Below are 18,331 nucleotides of genomic sequence, written 5' to 3'. Positions count from 1 at the left end.
CAACCTTTACTACTATGAAAATGATGAAAGAGAGCCTTCCTCTGATATCAATTGATAGAACATGAGTTTTCTCCTAACCGCATGAATTCTAGACACGAAATAAGAACTCAAATTGGAAAAACACAAGACATGATATACTTCATCAAAAACATGGCATAATTATAAGCATAAACAAAAATGACAAGAAACCTGATTGAAGAATAATTCTTTTTGTCCTTTAGCGTCATCTGGAAGATCCTAAAGAAGAAGAACAATCCTGAATATAAAGAATTATTATGTTCATTTTTTGCACAAAATACTAATACTAATATATATATTTACAACAATGAAATATTTGTAGTAGTATTTGTGAAATTTAAAAGTATTTAATGATGCAACCGAATAATTTTTCAATGTTTATTATCCCATTGCTCAATTAGTTTTAGAAAATTTTTCTAATATAGTATTAATTTTAAATGAACATATTAATAATGAATCTTTATCTGCAACTTAGCTATGAAAACTAAATGGGAAAAATATTTTTATTTTATTCCTGAAATTTATTTAATTACATTTGCTTTAGATCCTAGATTTAAATTAGAAGTTTTACAAGAAATATTAACTTTATATTATGACACTTTAATTCCAATTAGAGATTGTTCTTCTCCTGATCTAGTTAATATTATATATAATGTTAGAATTTATTTATATGATATTTATAATCAATATTATGTAAAATAAGGAACACAAATTAATATTTCTGAAATACAACAAACTACTAGTAGTAATTTAAAACTTACAAAAGCACAACTTTTATTAACAGAACGGACAAAACGTCCACGAGGATCCTCAAGTTTCACACAGGAACTTGAGAATTATTTTACGACTTCTTTTGATTTTAATGAAGCAGATAACAAAAATTTCGATATCTTAAAGTGGTGGTCACAGAAGGCTCAAAGTTTTCCCGTCCTCTTCCTGATCGCTAAAGAAATTTTAGCTTGTCCAGTGTCAACTGTTGCTATGGAGCAGAGGTCCAGTGCCGGCGGCAACATATTAGATGAACGATGATCAACTTTGTCTCCCAACTCATTGGAAGCCCAAGCATTACTGGACGATTGGACCAAAGCGGAGAAAAGAATTCAAGGAATGCAACTTTTAGATGATGAAGTTGAATATTTTGATATTGAAGGAACAAATACGACAGGAACGAGAAATGGAAGTGAGTGACAATGTAAAAGAATAAAAATATAAAAGAACTACGTGGACTTTAATTCCCCTAAGGGGATACGTAGGCAACTTAAATAAGTGTAAGCCCTTTTTTCCAATAAATTTTAATTTGTAAGTTGTAATTTATAAATTTTAATGTTTAATTTTTAATTTTTAATTTTTTTAACATAATAATTTTGAACAGTGGCGAACCGTGACGAACCGTGAACCGGCGCTTCTAAACCGTGAACTGTAACCATCTTGGTCGATTAATGTTAAAGATCGACCTGCCTGGAGCCGTCGAACTGACGGTTTCGAACCATGGTCAAGTCTAGATGAGCTATAATAGGGATCCAGACCTGGGTCATACAATGTGCTTGAGTTGTCAATGTAAAATACCGAAAAGGGTGAATAACCATAAGGGAATTTTTAGGAAGTTTTAGAAATTTTTCAAAAAATTTTCAGAGACCGTATGGACGAGTTTACGGGGATAAAACTGGGTCCTGAGAAAGTCTGTTTATGGTACCCCATTTTAACGAGGAAAAGTTCTATTTTTCTTTTCCTTTTCCCTTTTCTTTTCTTTTTTCTTCTATTTCTTTTTCTTTTCCTTCCGTTCACGCCGTGCCCGATCCTCTTCTTCTCTTTTATCTTCTCCTTCTTCCTCCCCGAGCCCGATCCCCTTCCTCTCCACCGCCCCTCTCGTGCGCCACCGCCCGATCGCCGGAAGGAAGGGTCAACGCCAGCCCTCATCTCGTTGATGCCCTAGATTTCGTTGCTGCCACACCGATTTTCCCCTTCCTCTCAGTGTCGACCACCTATTCCTCTCTCCCTTTCTCTTAGATAGGCCGACCATCATGTTAGAGTGTATACTAAAAGTCTAACTTTTGGTATAAACATTTATCTAGAAATAAGAATCACATTGGTCAAATATCTACATTTATGATAAATGTAGTTGTTCAATAATTTATATTGTAGATAACATGGTGTGTGGTGTCACACACAGAGGATCATGTTATCAGTACCTTATAAATTATAAACAGTAGCTCACGACCATAATGGAAAGGAACAAACCATTGGAAGGTCGTAGTGTAATTAGGTATTAGTTTATCTTAACTATATAATTACACTAGTACACTTAGAGTGTATTGAGTAGGACCATTAGAGGTCGTTTCTTTTATACTGACTTTATAAAGAAACAAAGACCTCAGTTATTATGGAAGTGTGTGCTCTTAATCCTAATATAATAACGAGCACATATATTTGATATTTATTTCTTTAATTTATCAATGGGTGAGATTTAGTTCGATGAATCAATAAGCCCGATAAGTTGGGAAATGATATCACTTATAGTGTGTGTTGTTGATTATAGAAGGAAACTGTGTCCTAGTGATCTAGGTTGAGAATGCCCCCAAGAGGAGCTCATAAGGATTGTCATGTTAAACCCTGCAGGTCGACATGGCGATGAAGTTGAGTGGTACTACTCTTGGAGCTAGATATTAATTAAGTGAGTTGTCGAACTTACTTAATTAGTGGACATTGTTATCTTAAACAGGAGACTAACACACTCATAATAAGAAGGAGCCCAAAATGTAATTTGGGATTGGTGTGTAGTTCAATAATAGTTCTTTAGTAGAATGAATTATTATTGATGAAATTTAGTTGTGTGTTCGGGCGAACACGGGATGCTTAATTTCATCGGGAGACCAAAACCAATTCCTCCTCTCGGTCCCTATCGTAGCCTCTAGTATATAGAGATTTATACCCACCGCATACCACCTTCTTACCCATCCAATGGGGCCGGCCAAGCTAGCTTGGAACCCAAGCTAGGGCCAGACCAAGTGGATGAGTCAAATAGGTGGTAGGCCAAAGCTTGGGTCCCAAGCTTAAGTGGTCGGCCACTAAAATATTAAAAAGGATTTTTATTAAAATTATTTCTTATGTGGATATCATGATTTTAAAAGAGAGTTTAAAAATTAAAAATTTCCTTTTATAACTTTCTACAAAAGATTAAGAGAAGAGATTAATCTCTTTCCTTATTTGTAGATTAAAAGGATGGTTTTAATTTTGGTAAAAACTTTCCTTATTTGTAAATCATCTACATGTTTAAAAGAGAGTTTAAAATTTGAAATCTTTCCTTATTTGTTGATTAAAGGAGGATTTTAAATTTTAAGAAAACTTTCCTTTTTAACCATGTTCATGATTTAAAAGAAAGTTTAAAAATTAATAATTCTCTTTTATTAGTTTCTACAAAAGATTGAGAAAAGATTTGATATCTTTCCTTATTTGTAGATTAAAAGAGATTTTAATTTTTAGAGATAACTTTCTTTTTATCCACATGTTTAAAAGAAAGATTTTAATTTATTAAATTTCCTTTTTATAAACCAATCATGAAGGGATTAAATTATTGGAGAAATTTTATAAATTTCTGGAGACAAATTAGGAAGTTTTAATTAATTAAAACTCTCCTTGTTTATAGTTTGTGTGGCCGGCCATATAAATTGAGAAAAGGAAAATTGTTTTAATTAAATAAATTTTTCCTTTTCATGGCAAAAGAATTAAGGAAGTTTTTAATTAAATTTTCTTATTTGCCAAGACCAAGGATTATAAAAGAGGGGGTAGAGAAGGCTTCATTAAGAACAACCTCTATTATTTCTCTCCCTCTTTTCCTTGGTGTTGTGGCCGACCAACCTCTCTTCCTTTCTTCCTCTTGGTGGTGGCCGAACCTTCTCTATTGGCTTGGAGCTCTTGTGGTGGCCGGATACTACTTGGAGAAGAAGAAGAAGAAGGAGAGAAAGCTTGTATCCCTTGGAGCTTGGTTGGTAGAAAAAGATCTTCATCTTTTGGAAGCTTTGTGCTTGGCCGAAACTTGAAGAAAGGAGAAGAAGGTGCTTTGGTGGATTCTCATCTCGGAAGATCGTTGCCCACACAACGTCTGAGGTTAGAAGAGGAATACGGTAGAAGATCAAGAGGTCTTTCTAAAAGGTATAACTAGTAATTTTTCTTTCCGCATCATGCTAGTTATTTATGGAAATAATACCAAATACAAGAGGCTTACGATTCTAGTATTTCGAATATGTTTTTCGAAGTTGTGTTCTTTTGTTTTATTTTTCCTTGTGATTTGATTGTTCTTTTCGGTTAACCTAAAGTTATTTTAGGAAATTAAATATTAGATTTCTATAAAAGGTTTTGTCTAGTCGGTGGTGGTTGCTCCCATATCCAAGAAGGCCATGTGCCTCGCCACGTCAGTACTGGGAACCAATTATGGAAATTAATATTTAATGGAATTAATAACTTAAGGTGATTTGGGTCGAACGTGTTAAGTTCCAGAGATCCAAGTCAAAACCTAAAAGAACAAATAGATTAAGTTTTGGATCAAACGTGTTAAGTTCCACAGGCGATCCAAAATTTAATTTAAAAGAACACATGGTAGTTAGGAAAAGGTTCAGACCTTTGTACAAAATTTTTGTACAGTGGAACCTCTAGGCTTTCCGAGTAGCAACCAACAATTGGTATCAGAGCTAGGGTTTTGCCTCTGTGTATTTGGTATTAGTTTAATTATGCACATGTCATACATAATTTAGGCAGGTTAATAGTAGGATGTGCTAACTTTGTGGATGCAGGATCCAACTATTATGGCTTATAGTTATTATGTGTGTGATTGGACCCTTGGACATGTCAAGGGCATTTTATTGTGTGCATGATTGTATTATAAAATACAGTGTATTTAGTTTTATTAGGATTTTATTTTGATCTAGATACATGTACATTCCTTTTATGGAATATAGGATCAAAATGTAAAATTCTATTTATGTCGCGGATCGAATCTTGCAAAGCGTGGAACCTTCTGAGGACCAGAGGCGCAGCGGAACTAGGAGCAAGATGGATGCGACAGCTAGACCCGGTGGCGGTGGCCAAATATGGCAGCAGATTGGGATGACAACACACGGAGGACAACTAGAGATAAAAGCCATAATAGTTGAAAATTAGATTTTCTATTTATTGCTTTTATATTGTGTTGTGTGTGCATGTTAGTTTACATATTTAGTAGGCTAGCATAGTTAAAATTCCTCATTTATAAATAACTAAGTGGGAGAGGGATTTTTAAGTAAATCCCATGGTCTCCATTATTGGTTTGTAAGTGATGCAAACAAGCTTGCGCGTTGGCTCTGAGTGCCTTCCTCCATAACGGATGAGCTTGTTTGTGGATCACTAGAACAGACTTCCATTTTTGGATGACTATAGGAAGTTAATTAAGAGCGTGTGATCTTCCCCAACGGAAGGGGCATAATCTTATTAATGGACTTAGTGTCAAGTAATGGTATACACTTAGACACATCTAATAGTATCCTCCCCATCAGAGTCACTGCTATTATTTGTGTGACCAAATGAAACCAACTATTAATTTGTCATAAAACTAGATTGACAAGATAATAAAATTAAAGGGTTAAAACCCTCTTACAAATGATTGATTTTGTATACGTCCACACTAACGTGGCATACAAAATTAACGGTGTTTAAGATAATTTTATTTGTCATAAAGATACGTTGACAAGATAGTTAATGGGTAAAACCCTCCTTTTACAAATGTTGAATTTGTATACGTCCACACTAACGTGGCATGCAAAATTCACGGTGTTTGAGGTGTTGGTAAATTTAAATAATATTGTTTGAGGAATCAATGTTATTTTAAATTCAAAGTTTTGACCAAATATTTGATCAAAGACAGATCAATTTTATTCGTCATAAAGTAAAGTTGACGAGATAATAAAATTAATGAATAAAATCTCCTCTTCGATTTTGTATACACAAAATTCATGGAGATTTTAAGGAGTTGATCTTGACCAAATGTTTTTGTGATTCTTAGGATGTTTGTCAATCCTAGTAGTCATACTATAGAAAAGACTTAGTAGTCCCAATTGTAATGATTGGAAATAGGACTTGGACATTAAGGTAGACTGTCTTCTTAGAACTAAGAACAATTTAGGTGTATTTAATTCATTAGTTGAAACATGTCTAGTGGTGTTATCTACCAGAACCTGGAGTGTAGATACAAGATACCATTAATCATGTCTGCAATTCATTGTAGGGTTCCAGGAAACCCGACAACTAAATGAAAGGTAAATCACCGTCCACATGGGCACTACTGTAAAAGTGGTAACTGTTGCAGTGGGAGATGTTTATCCTTTGATAAGAATAAAATATGGATTTTAAGTAATTATCTTTACGTACCAAGTTTAGAAAGAACCTGATTTCAGTTTCTAAACTATTATAGATATTATGTCTATTTTGAAGAAAAATAGGAAAGTTATCTATTCTGGTATGATGGTTGACAATTTATAATCCAATAAACTCCCACGATGCAACAAATGGAAATTAGTAACACATCTTCTAATTTTAAGAGAAAGCAACCTTCGAAAATGAACCAATTATATCTTTGGCATCTAAAGCTAGGTTATACTTGAGTAGGATTCATTGGTAGCTGATGAACTTTTGGGTTCATTGGTAGTGGAAATCTTTCCAACCTACGAGTCTTACTTGGAAGGAAAATAACCAAGAAGCTTTTAAGTCCAAGGGGTATGGAGTCAAAGATATGTTGAAAACGGTTCATTCTGATTTGTGTGATCCTATGACTATCCAGACAAGAGGTAGTATTGAATATTTTGTCTATTTAATAGACAACTATTCAAGATACTAATAAATTTACTTAATGTACCGCAAGACTAAGTACTTTGATTAGTTCAAAGAGTACAAGGTTGATGCGGAGAAATGTTAAAGTAAAAAGTCACTATGGAAGATCGTAGTGGCAAGTACCTCTTGAGAGATTTTAGGAGTCACTTATCAGAAGTTGGATTTCAATCCCAACTAACTGCATCTGGTACACCCCAACAGAATAGGTGTAGTAGAAAGAAGGTAAAGGACTCTTATGGAATAATTAGATATATGATGAGTTATTCAGAAAATTACCAAATTTGTTTTAAGGATAAACTCTGAAAACGAAAGTGAACATAGTACCTTCCAAGTTAGAACTCTCTACTCATATAGAATTACTGAATAGGTGAAAACCTATTTTGAAGCATATTCAGATTCGGGTAATCCAGCACATATGTTAAAGAGAGACAATGATAAGTTGGATAGGAGTTCACTTGTTTGTAAGTTATCCTAGATAAACAAAAGTAGGTTTATAGTCTTAAAAATCAGAAGGTCATTGTTAGCATCAATGACTGATTTTAGAAAAGGACTATATAATGAACCACGTGCTCATAAGTAAATTTGTTCTTAAGGAAATAATAAAGGACATGTCTAACCTAGTACCAACTGTACAAGATGAGATACCACAAGAAACTGCAACATGTATCACAAATGATACACAATTGCATAAAGTGTCTTGTCATAGTGGGAGGGTTGTTAGGCAACCTAAATAGGTTCATGTTTTGGGAGAGTTTTTGGATTCGATCCCTGAAGGACATAAACCTGATCTCCGGACATATAATGAAGCACTCCAAGATAAATATGCAGCATCTTGGCAAAGAGTAATGAATAATAGAATTAGAATATATGTATTCTAATAAAATCTGGAAGCTTATAGAACCACCAAGTGGTGTAAAAGCCTTTGGGTGTAAAGGTCTATAATAGGAAAAGAGGATAGCAGGAAGGTTGAAACCTTCAAAGCAAGGCTTGATGAAAAAGGAAACTTTTTCATCGGTAGTCATGCTTAAGTCTATCCGGATTCTTTTATCTATTTGGCAAGTGGATGTCAAGACGGCATTCCTTAATGGAAGTCTTGAAGAAAGCATCCATATAAAGCAACCAGAAGGGTTCATTGCAAAGGGCTAAGAGCATCTTGTGTAAAGCTCAATCAGTCTATGGACTGAGGCAAAGCTTCAAGGTCTTGGAACATCCGGTTTATCAAAGTAATTCAGACCTATGGATTTATTTAGTAACCGGATAAGTCTTGTGTATACAAAAGGTGTGATGGAAGCGTGGTGGTATTTCTTGTACTATACGTAGATAACATTTTTGGTAGTTGGAAACAATATCAAAATGTTGTCAGAAGTAAGGGTATGGTTGTCCAAACAATTAGATATAAAGGACTTGGGAGAATGTATATATTCTTGAGATCAAAGTAATAAGGGATCGCAAGAAAAGAATATTTTACTTATCCCAAGCTTCATACATCGGAAAAATCCTTGCTCGTTTTAAAGCATGCAAAACTCCAAGAAAGTTTTCTTACCTTTTCAGGATGGAGTAACTTTATCTAAAGATATGTCTCTGTAGACATTAAAGGAGATAAAGGAAATAAGGCGGTTCTTTATGCTTGGTGTCGGAAGCCTAATGATATGCTACGAGATAAAATCTGTTTTGCCAAGGCATAGTTGGCGAATATCAGTAACTACTGGACAGACGGTGGGCATATATATTGAAGTACCTTAGATGCACTAGAGATTATATGCTAGCTTACAAGGCGATTAATTTGATCCTTGTGGGTTGCATGGATTTTGACTTCCATCGGATAGGGACGATAATAAGTCAACTTGGGGTTTTGTGTTTACTTTAGGAGGTAAAGTCATAACTATGGAAGAGTGATAAGCATAGGTGTTTTTGGACTCACCATAGAAGTTTAGTATATGGCAAGCCTCTGAGGCCATAAAAGTTGAATGACTCAATAACCTCAAGATAGACTTAGATATGATTTACGGTTTGTCCGAAGATTATTACAATTTATTGTAATAATATTGGTGCGATAGCAAACTCGAAGAAACCATAAGTCTATAAAGGCAAGTAAACAAAATAGAGCGCAAGTACCACCCAATACGGAAATCGTATAAGCGAGGAGAAGTTGTTCGCTGCCTAGAATGCATCGGATGATGACCTATAGATCTTTTACTAAGGTCCTTAAGGCGAGAGCTTTTGATGGACATGTTGAAGGTTGGGAATCGGATGTATGGCAGCAGATATGGCAACTTAGTCTTTTAGTATAAGTGGGAGATAGTTAGAGTGTATACTAAAAGCCTAGCTTTTGGTATAAACATTTATCTAGAAATAAGAATCACATTGGTCAAATATCTACATTTATGATAAATGTAGTTGTTCAATTAATTTATATTATAGATAACACATGAGAGGATCATGTTATCGGTTCCTTATAAATTATAAACAGTGGCTCACGACCATAATGGAAAGGAACAAACCATTGGAAGGTCGTAGTGTAATTAGGTATTAGTTTATCTTAACTATATAATTACACTAGTACACTTAGAGTGTATTGAGTAGGACCATTAGAGTCGTTTCTTTTATACTGACTTTATAAAGAAAGAAAGACCTCGGTTATTATGGAAGTGTGTGCTCTTAATCCTAATATAATAACGAGCACATATATTTGATATTTATTTCTTTAATTTATCAATGGGTGAGATTTAGTTCGATGAATCAATAAGCCCGATAAGTTGGGAAATGATATCACTTATAGTGTGTGTTGTTGATTATAGAAGGCGTGTCCTAGTGATCTAGGTTGAGAATGCCCCAAGAGGAGCTCATAAGGATTGTCATATTAAACCATGCAGGTGGACTGACATGACGATGAAGTTGAGTGGTACTACTATTGGAGCTAGATATTAATTAAGTGAGTTGTCGGTAACTTACTTAATTAGTGGACATTGTTATCTTAAACACGGGAGACTAACACACTCATAATAAGAAGGAGCCCAAATGTAATTTGGGATTGGTGCGATAGTTCAATAATAGTTCTTTAGTGGAATGAATTATTATTGATGAAATTTAGTTGTGTGTTCAGGGCGTAATTTCATCGGGAGACCAAAACCAATTCCTCCTCTCGGTCCCTATCGTAGCCTCTAGTATATAGAGATTTATACCCACCGCATACCCACCTTCTTACCCATCAATGGGGTAGGCCAAGCTAGCTTGGAACCCAAGCTAGGGCCGGCCAAGACCAAGTGGAGTATAGGTGGTAGGCCAAAGCTTGGGTCCCAAGCTTAAGTGGCAGCCACTAAAATATTAAAAGGATTTTTATTAAAATTATTTCTTATGTGGATATCATGATTTTAAAGAGAGTTTAAAATTAAAAATTTCCTTTTATAACTTTCTACAAAAGATTAAGAGAAGAGATTAATCTCTTTCCTTATTTGTAGATTAAAAGGATGGTTTTAATTTTGGTAAAACTTTCCTTATTTGTAAATCATCTACATGTTTAAAGAGAGTTTAAAATTTGAAATCTTTCCTTATTTGTTGATTAAAGGAGGATTTTAAATTTTAAGAAAACTTTCCTTTTAACCACGTTCATGATTTAAAAGAAAGTTTAAAATTAATAATTCTCTTTTATTAGTTTCTACAAAAGATTGAGAAAAGATTTGATATCTTTCCTTATTTGTAGATTAAAAGAGATTTTAATTTTAGAGATAACTTTCTTTTTATCCACATGTTTAAAAGAAAGATTTTAATTTATTAAATTTCCTTTTTATAAACCAATCATGAAGGGATTAAATTATTGAAGAAATTTTATAAATTTCTGGAGACAAATTAGGAAGTTTTAATTAATTAAAACTCTCCTTGTTTGTAGTTTTGGTGTGGCCGGCCATATAAATTGAGAAAAGGAAAATTGTTTTAATTAAATAAATTTTTCCTTTTCATGGCAAAAGAATTAAGGAAGTTTTTAATTAAATTTTCTTATTTGCCAAGACCAAGGATTATAAAAGAGGGGGTAGAGAAGGCTTCATTAAGAACAACCTCTATTATTTCTCTCCCTCTTTTCCTTGGTGTTGTGGCCGACCAACCTCTCTTCCTTTCTTCCTCTTGGTGGTGGCCGAACCTTCTCTATTGGCTTGGAGCTCTTGTGGTGGCCGGATACTACTTGGAGAAGAAGAAGAAGGAGAGAAAGCTTGTATCCTTGGAGCTTGGTTGGTGGAAAAGATCTTCATCTTTTGGAAGCTTTGTGTGTCGAAACTTGAAGAAAGGAGAAGAAGGTGCTTTGGTGGATTCTCATCTCGGAAGATCGTTGCCCACAGCGTCCGAGGTTAGAAGAGGAATACGGTAGAAGATCAAGAGGTCTTTCTAAAGGTATAACTAGTAATTTTTCTTTCCGCATCATGCTAATTATTTATGGAAATAATACCAAATACAAGAGGCTTATGATTCTAGTATTTCGAATATATTTTTTCAAGTTGTGTTCTTTTGTTTTATTTTTCCTTGTGATTTGATTGTTCTTTTCGGTTAACCTAAAGTTATTTTAGGAAATTAAATATTAGATTTCTATAAAAGGTTTTGTCTAGTCGGTGGTGGTTGCTCCCATATCCAAGAAGGTCATGTGCCTCGCCACGTCAGTACTGGGAACCAATTATGGAAATTAATATTTAATGGAATTAATAACTTAAGGTGATTTGGGTCGAACGTGTTAAGTTCCGCAGGAGATCCAAGTCAAAACCTAAAAGAACAAATAGATTAAGTTTTGGATCAAACGTGTTAAGTTCCGCAGGCGATCCAAAATTTAATTTAAAAGAACACATGGTAGCTAGGAAAAGGTTCAGACCTTTGTACAAAATTTTTGTACAGTGGAACCTCTAGGCTTTCCGAGTAGCAACCAACACACCAGTCGTCGGTAACAGCGCCAACGAGCCCGACGAGCAGGGAGCAATGACAATCGCCGATTTTCTCCCCTAGCCGATCTTCTTTCCCTATGCCATAGTTTTGTTCGGCGCCATTGGATCCGCCGATCTCCTTCGACCACTGGACCGAGTTGTTTCCACCCGATCGTCGACGTGAGAAGGAGTTCAAGATCCCAAGGCCGATGCCCTAGCTTCCGACTCCAGCCTCTGCTGATCTGCCACTTGATCTACCCTCCAGCCAGCTACCGACGATTCAACTCGAGTCGGCATTCTACAGGTACGAATAGGGGCATGTTGTGGTGCCCTAGACCTTTACCTTTAGTGTATTTCTCCTCTACGCACTACAACAAAAACCTTCATAGACATCGGTTTTCCACCGGTGTCTATTTGATTTTCGACCGATGTCTATGAAGCCGATGTTAAAAGTCTGCCATTTTAGACATCGGGTTAAAACCGGTGTAGTATCACTTAACGACACCGATCTTCGAATCGGTTATTAACCGGTGTAGTATCACTTAACGACACCGTTTCATCAACGGTGTAAAACCGATGTAATATTGTATGTTAATAACACCAGTTTTGGCAACGGTAAATAACCGATGAAATAATACTTTATAACACCGGTTTTACATCGGTGGAAAACCGATGTAATATGTATATTTTTTTAACAGCACAGATTTGATTTTAAAACCGACAATAACAAAAAAAAATACAAATATTCACAAATTGTACAAATATTCTTCATTCAATAATATCCATAAAATACACAAATATTCACAAATTATATAAATAATCTTCTTACAACAATATCCATAAAATACCCAAACATTCTTTTTACATCAAAAGCTAGCTAATAGATATCAAAATCAAAGTATAACATTCTGTTAACACATCAAGGTACAACTGTCTCAAATGTAATCTAGCATGCATTCAGCCCACTCGAACAATTTCAACTCTGGAGTACTTGAGATTTGTAAACTGTAAAAACACATAAATCCACCATATGTCAAATAACTAAAACAAATGTGTGCATGTATCAAATAAAATAGAATACTGAGTTTTTAAAGGCTGCTGTGGAAGATAACGAATATAACAGTGAAGGAAGCATAGAAGAACAAAGAAAATGTTCATAGTTAACAAGCAAATGAAGAGATATACTATTTATTGTACTACCTCTGATGCCATCTTCCAAATCTCATAAGCAAGAATGCAACTGTGCCCTTTGTATACACATGGCTAATAGACATAATACAATAAGGAGCAAAAGCTATAAAATTCACCATCACCACGCAATCAATGAAGCAGGCAAACACAAGGTGGGTTGATATGCAGTGAAAGTGTTAATTAAGTGGAACTGCAGCAAATCATGACTCAAGTCTGAGCTTTTTTTGCGGCTTTCATCTTTCCCAGATAATTCCTTCAGTGATTTTTGCTGCTAACTTGGTTTCTGTTTTTTCACATCTTTGTATTAGCGGAATGGATTAAGATTATAAAACCCTCTTACATTTCTTTTGCAGTTGGTTGATTTTGAGAGCTGGAAAATTATTTTCTCAGAATCTAAGAAAAGTGCTGGTTACTTCAGCAGAGTCTCTCTTCCAGAATATAATGTTCCTCGAGAGCAACAAGAAATGGAAATTCAAGCTAACATCTTTGCTTTTGGAGTAGTTTTACTGGAAATAATCAGTGGAAGACCTCCATATTGCAAGGAAAGAGGGTGTCTGATAAATTGGGTAAGATGCATATTTGAAAATATTTGATACTCAAAAACAGCATCAGCTTCTTGTAACAGATACTGAGGGCATAAACCCAAATTTGTTCTTATTTCCTACAAACTTCCGATAATCATTTGTTCCATGTAGTTTAGAAGCTTAATTCTCAACGAGCCCTCTAATCAGTTCATACAATAGTCAGGGTAAGTTAAAGGTTGTATTACCTCTATTTAGCTACCTTATCACATCCCAACTGAGGAAACCATAGCCTCGCTGCAAATCACAAGTTTCTTTCAACATTATCTTCCCTTTGGAGATTCATTAGTTGGAAAAGACATAACATTGTTTGCCCTTTGGGTTCGCTAGTCTCAAGATATATCCTTCTTGATCCAACAATTTGTGATTCATATTAGTAGATTCATGCTATATATCCACGGCTCATTGTTCTTCTATGTTATACAGGCCACAAAGTATCTTCAAAACCCAGAATAGATAAGTAAACTAGTAGACCCTGAACTGAAAAACACAAAGTCAGAAGATCTCGCGGGTTACAGTTAGCCATGTGCATGAAGATGGGGGTCTAAAAGTGTATATCTGGTTAAGTAGTTTCTATTACTGGCTTTTACTGTAACAGATCAACTGAAAAGTGTATATCTGGTTAATTTACAAGTAATGAAGTATTCACAATCAGGAAGCTATTTAATGATCTTCTTTCTTATCAAGAGCAGGGAATTTTCTTGATGCAAACTAGCCAATTACTGTAATCATAGGGCACAAGGTCACAAAACTCAAAAACATCGATTATGATAGGACGCTGAGATTCTAAGCAGCAATTTTACTTCAGAAAAACCTTGGAAACGATCCCAAATTCAAATACTTCCGTGGCAAAGGAAACTCACAACAAATGGTACCAGAGAAAACAACAAAAGGAATCCATAACAAAATAGGATAACATTTTTCATGTTTAACATCACCAAAAAAGCAATCAACTAGACCATGCCACTAAACAATGCTCACCTGGTTTAACAAAATCGGAAAGGCCAAAATCAATCAACTTCATCTGAGCATTTTCATCTCTAGTGGTGAAAAGAAAATTCTGTTGTTAAATACAAGGAAGAAATATTAACAGCGCTGAAAAATATATGTTGAAAAAGAAATGAACAGCAGAATACCCTAAGTTGCTCCTGTAAAATAAGAGATCTAAAGTAATATCATGTCTGCATAAATTGAATCAAAGTTCTCTATGATACAAACCTCTGGCTTTAAATCACGATGCACAACACCTTGAAGATGACAAAAGGCGATTACACTCAGTATTTGAATAACTATAGCTTTTTCATCCTCCTCTGAGTACCTTCCACCTCTTGAGAACACAAGGGAAAAAAAGCAATCAAAAGTTATTAATTTTCAAATTCAAATAATCAAATAGATATAAATTATGGCCAATAAAATTACTTTTTTACCTAGATAAAATTCTTTCTAATAATTCTCCACCTTCACATAATCTGGAAAAGAGAAAAACATATTGTTGAGTTCCAAATTAACAGAAGTACTACATAATTTTAAAAAAAAAAATTGCTGCCCATCATCTTAGAAGTGTTCATTTTAAAATTTGTATGGAAAAGTATTATCATTTTTCCTTAGTGCAGGATACAAAGTGGAAAGCAAAGAGGCATATTAGTAGGATACTACATGCAAAAAGTTTTGGATATATCAACTCTATCTTGTGACATGGAACAAATATCATATGTAGAAACGTTGTTACTCATTGTTAAGTTAACTAGAGTTAATTAAGACATACTCCATGACTACGTAGACGTTAAGTGCATCCTCACATGCATCATAAAATTTGACAAGATTATTATGGTTGGACAAGGCTTTGAGGATTTACTTGAAAATATATTACAAATTATATTTTGGCATTTTTGGTTAAAAAAAATTTTCAAAAAAAAAACAAGAACCAAATATAATTAAACTATCAAACTCATCAAACCAAAGCAAGACATAGAAACCAAAATTTAAATCATGTTCTTTTCGATTTTCTACATGGAACCAAATAATGGAGGCCTCAGATAAAATGACCAATATCATTCTACAAGCCACTGCTACTAGATCAATACACTATGACAGTATGAATAAACTTGATATTCATCTAGTTAATAAATGGGAATCAGGAGGCACAAAATGTCAAAGTTGTAGCATGCGTAAGAAACAAGAAACTCAAAGAACAGGACATACAATGAGGCATAACAAAATGATTCAGGTCAAGGAGTCTACCTGTCCAATAATGACTGCCTTGACTTCATCAAAGGAAGTCAAATGAAGAGCTGGAAAAGATAGCATGAACTTTGATAACTTTCACCTAAGACCTTAACAGGCATTAACTTACATAACTGCACAATAAACAGTCAAAAAGATGGACAATAAATGATGTGGAACAACATAATCATTATTTCTCCCAACTCTGTGTGTAGTGATTACACATGCTTGCACCCTTACAGAAGTTTCAGTATGCTTCTATCTCAACCCATGTTATAATAGACGCAGAAACACACTTTTCCATGTCAGTTCTATTCTTAAAAGTAAAAAATAGTGCATTTCAGGAAAGAGAAGAAATGGCTATTTTTTTCTAGCAATATTGATTAGAAGAGATTAACCTTGGTACCATATATAAGGTAGAACCAAAAGCTTCACAAGGCAGATCAGTAGTCCCGAAGTTTGAGTATATAAATTACATTCAAGTTTTGGCTAGGGAACATGAACAATTTCCTGGCAGCATGATGTCAACAAATGAAAATAACTGATAATTTTCTTACAGAAACCCACTATTGAGAAGAATTTCTATCATCCACATATCAGCACCATGTGAATGTCATAGTCATCAGGTGGAGTTGGAGACACAAAAAATCTCTTATCTCTGGTAACAAACTCACATTTACATTTTATCTTCAACTTACCGAAGGCGTAGATCACAAGCCATAGTGTTTTCACAATGATCAACCTACTGAAATAACTATGAAAATGATGACCACGGCCTACAATTCAAGCATCAATGCAAGTATGCAACAACCAAATGGTTTTATTAGCTTAAACAGACGCCAACCAAAAATGTTTATATATTCTAAAACCTATTGAGCTTATTACCGTTTGCAGAGTCCTTATCATTTTGTAGCATCAACTCTTCTGCCTCTTCTTCTGTCTCTACCTCAACAGGAGCCCCGCCAAAGCTCATGTGATTGTATTGCAGCAGGACGACCTTGTCGAAAACATAACCAGGCTCTGAGTGTGCAAAACCAAAAAAATATATATACATAATCAATCTATAAAGCAATTAATAGCCAGCAATAAGCAACCCCAACAAATAAATCAATCTTTGTCTGATTTCAACGATGTAAACTACTGTGCAAGTTATACCTCTTTTCGCGTTCACTCTCTTGTCAAAGAGCCGAACTGGATCAGACCCTTATAAACAAGCAGCATAAGCAATCATCCTGAACACCGCCAAACCGAACAAGCAGCATAAGCTCTTAGGTGGGGTGGAGGGTAGATAGGGACGCTGTCGCGCATCTCCATCTCCACAAACCTGCACAGGTTCTGCGCGTAGGGTTTCTGAAGCTGGCCGGGGAGAGCCTCCAGCCATGTCTCCTCGACCAAGAGCTCTCCCAGCTTCACATAGGGATCGGAATGAGTACCTTTCCTTGTCACGATCCTTTCGGAACAGATACTGAGGTTCCGCTTCCATCGGGAAAGGGATCGGCCGGCGTCGACCCTCTTCGCCCTCTTCGCCTGCTCCGACGTGAGTGCGGAGGGGTGTTCACCGGCGGCGAGAGGAGGGGCGTGGAGGGTGGAGAGGGGGGATTTGAGGGTCATGGATTCCGGGGAGAGGGAGATCGGGCGGAGACGCTTCGGCGAGCGGAGGAGCTCGCCTAGGGCTTTGGAGGAGGAAGCCATGGCTTCGGGATTGGAAGTTGGAAGACCGGGTAAATAATTGGGTATATTTATCATGCATTTCCTAAACCCATAGCGGGAGCATCTTTAGGGTTCCCAGGACACAACACCCATTTTTAATCTAGCACGGAGAGCTCAAAGGCCTTCTTCAGAAGGCCTCTCCGGTGCTCGGAAAAGGTCACCTGCTGGCTGGCCAGTTTCTCTATCCTCCTCATCTGCGTCTTCCCCCTTACCATGTCGACCGATTAGTCGATAACACACCCGGAGGCAGCACCGAATCCTACCGTGAGCAACAAAATCAACGAGCAAGGAGCTTCGATCAGTCTTGGCCACACGAGGATCGACAAGGAGGGATCAAATCAAAAGAAGGAGATGAGGAATCGAGGCTACCAGATATGGGATCGAGTAAGAGTGGAGGAGGGCCACTTCTAGCGGCTCGGCGATGACTCCAATCCACACAGGCAGCCTCTTCTTACCCAAAGGAGGAGATGGAGGAGATGCGGTGTGGTTGGCTGAAGAAGCAAGGGCATCATGCGTCGATCTAGGAAGGGGAAGAGGGAGATGAGGCTGAGAGAGATGGTGGACGGCGCGATATAGGTTTAGGTTTGGAGGAAATATTGAAGTGTTACAAATTTGGCTTAAGTATTGGTGGGAAAATTAAATTATTTTATTTTATCATAGACACCGGGTTTTAAAAACCGCTGTTAAAATCGGTGTCTATTAACAAAAAAAAGACGCTCATATACATCAGCTTAAAAAACCGATGTCTATGAGCGAAAATCTGCGCTTATAGACACCGGTTTTTAGAAAAATCGGTGTAAAATACTCAAAGACATCGGTTTTTGCTTAAAACCGATGTTGTTCCACCGATGT

At 35.9% G+C, this 18,331-nt stretch overlaps 1 protein-coding gene across 3 annotated transcripts; it reads right to left on the bottom strand.

Annotated features, from left to right (window-relative positions):
- Nucleotides 1-12,740: 12,740 nt before the first annotated feature.
- Nucleotides 12,741-18,126, bottom strand: LOC122006093 (CDPK-related protein kinase-like). 3 transcript variants are annotated; one of them, XM_042561439.1, is made up of 8 exons: nucleotides 17,849-18,126; nucleotides 16,925-17,738; nucleotides 16,655-16,789; nucleotides 15,788-15,837; nucleotides 14,974-15,015; nucleotides 14,765-14,873; nucleotides 14,528-14,606; nucleotides 12,741-12,779 (listed from the first exon to the last, which is right to left on the bottom strand). In XM_042561439.1, exons 4-8 carry the CDS (start codon nucleotides 15,814-15,816, stop codon nucleotides 12,751-12,753), a joined length of 288 nt encoding a protein of 95 aa, XP_042417373.1. In that variant the 5' UTR covers nucleotides 15,817-15,837; nucleotides 16,655-16,789; nucleotides 16,925-17,738; nucleotides 17,849-18,126; the 3' UTR covers nucleotides 12,741-12,750. The 3 variants fall into 3 exon arrangements, 2 of the variants coding, with proteins under 2 accessions (XP_042417373.1, XP_042417374.1); XM_042561440.1 differs by having other exon boundaries at nucleotides 15,312-16,789; nucleotides 17,849-18,121; XR_006118623.1 differs by having other exon boundaries at nucleotides 12,760-12,779; nucleotides 14,974-16,766; nucleotides 17,849-18,120.
- Nucleotides 18,127-18,331: the final 205 nt, after the last annotated feature.

The sequence above is a fragment of the Zingiber officinale genome, chromosome 7B, assembly GCF_018446385.1.
Source record: "Zingiber officinale cultivar Zhangliang chromosome 7B, Zo_v1.1, whole genome shotgun sequence".
NCBI lineage: Eukaryota > Viridiplantae > Streptophyta > Magnoliopsida > Zingiberales > Zingiberaceae > Zingiber > Zingiber officinale.
This window is presented reverse-complemented; position numbering and strand designations above follow the sequence as displayed.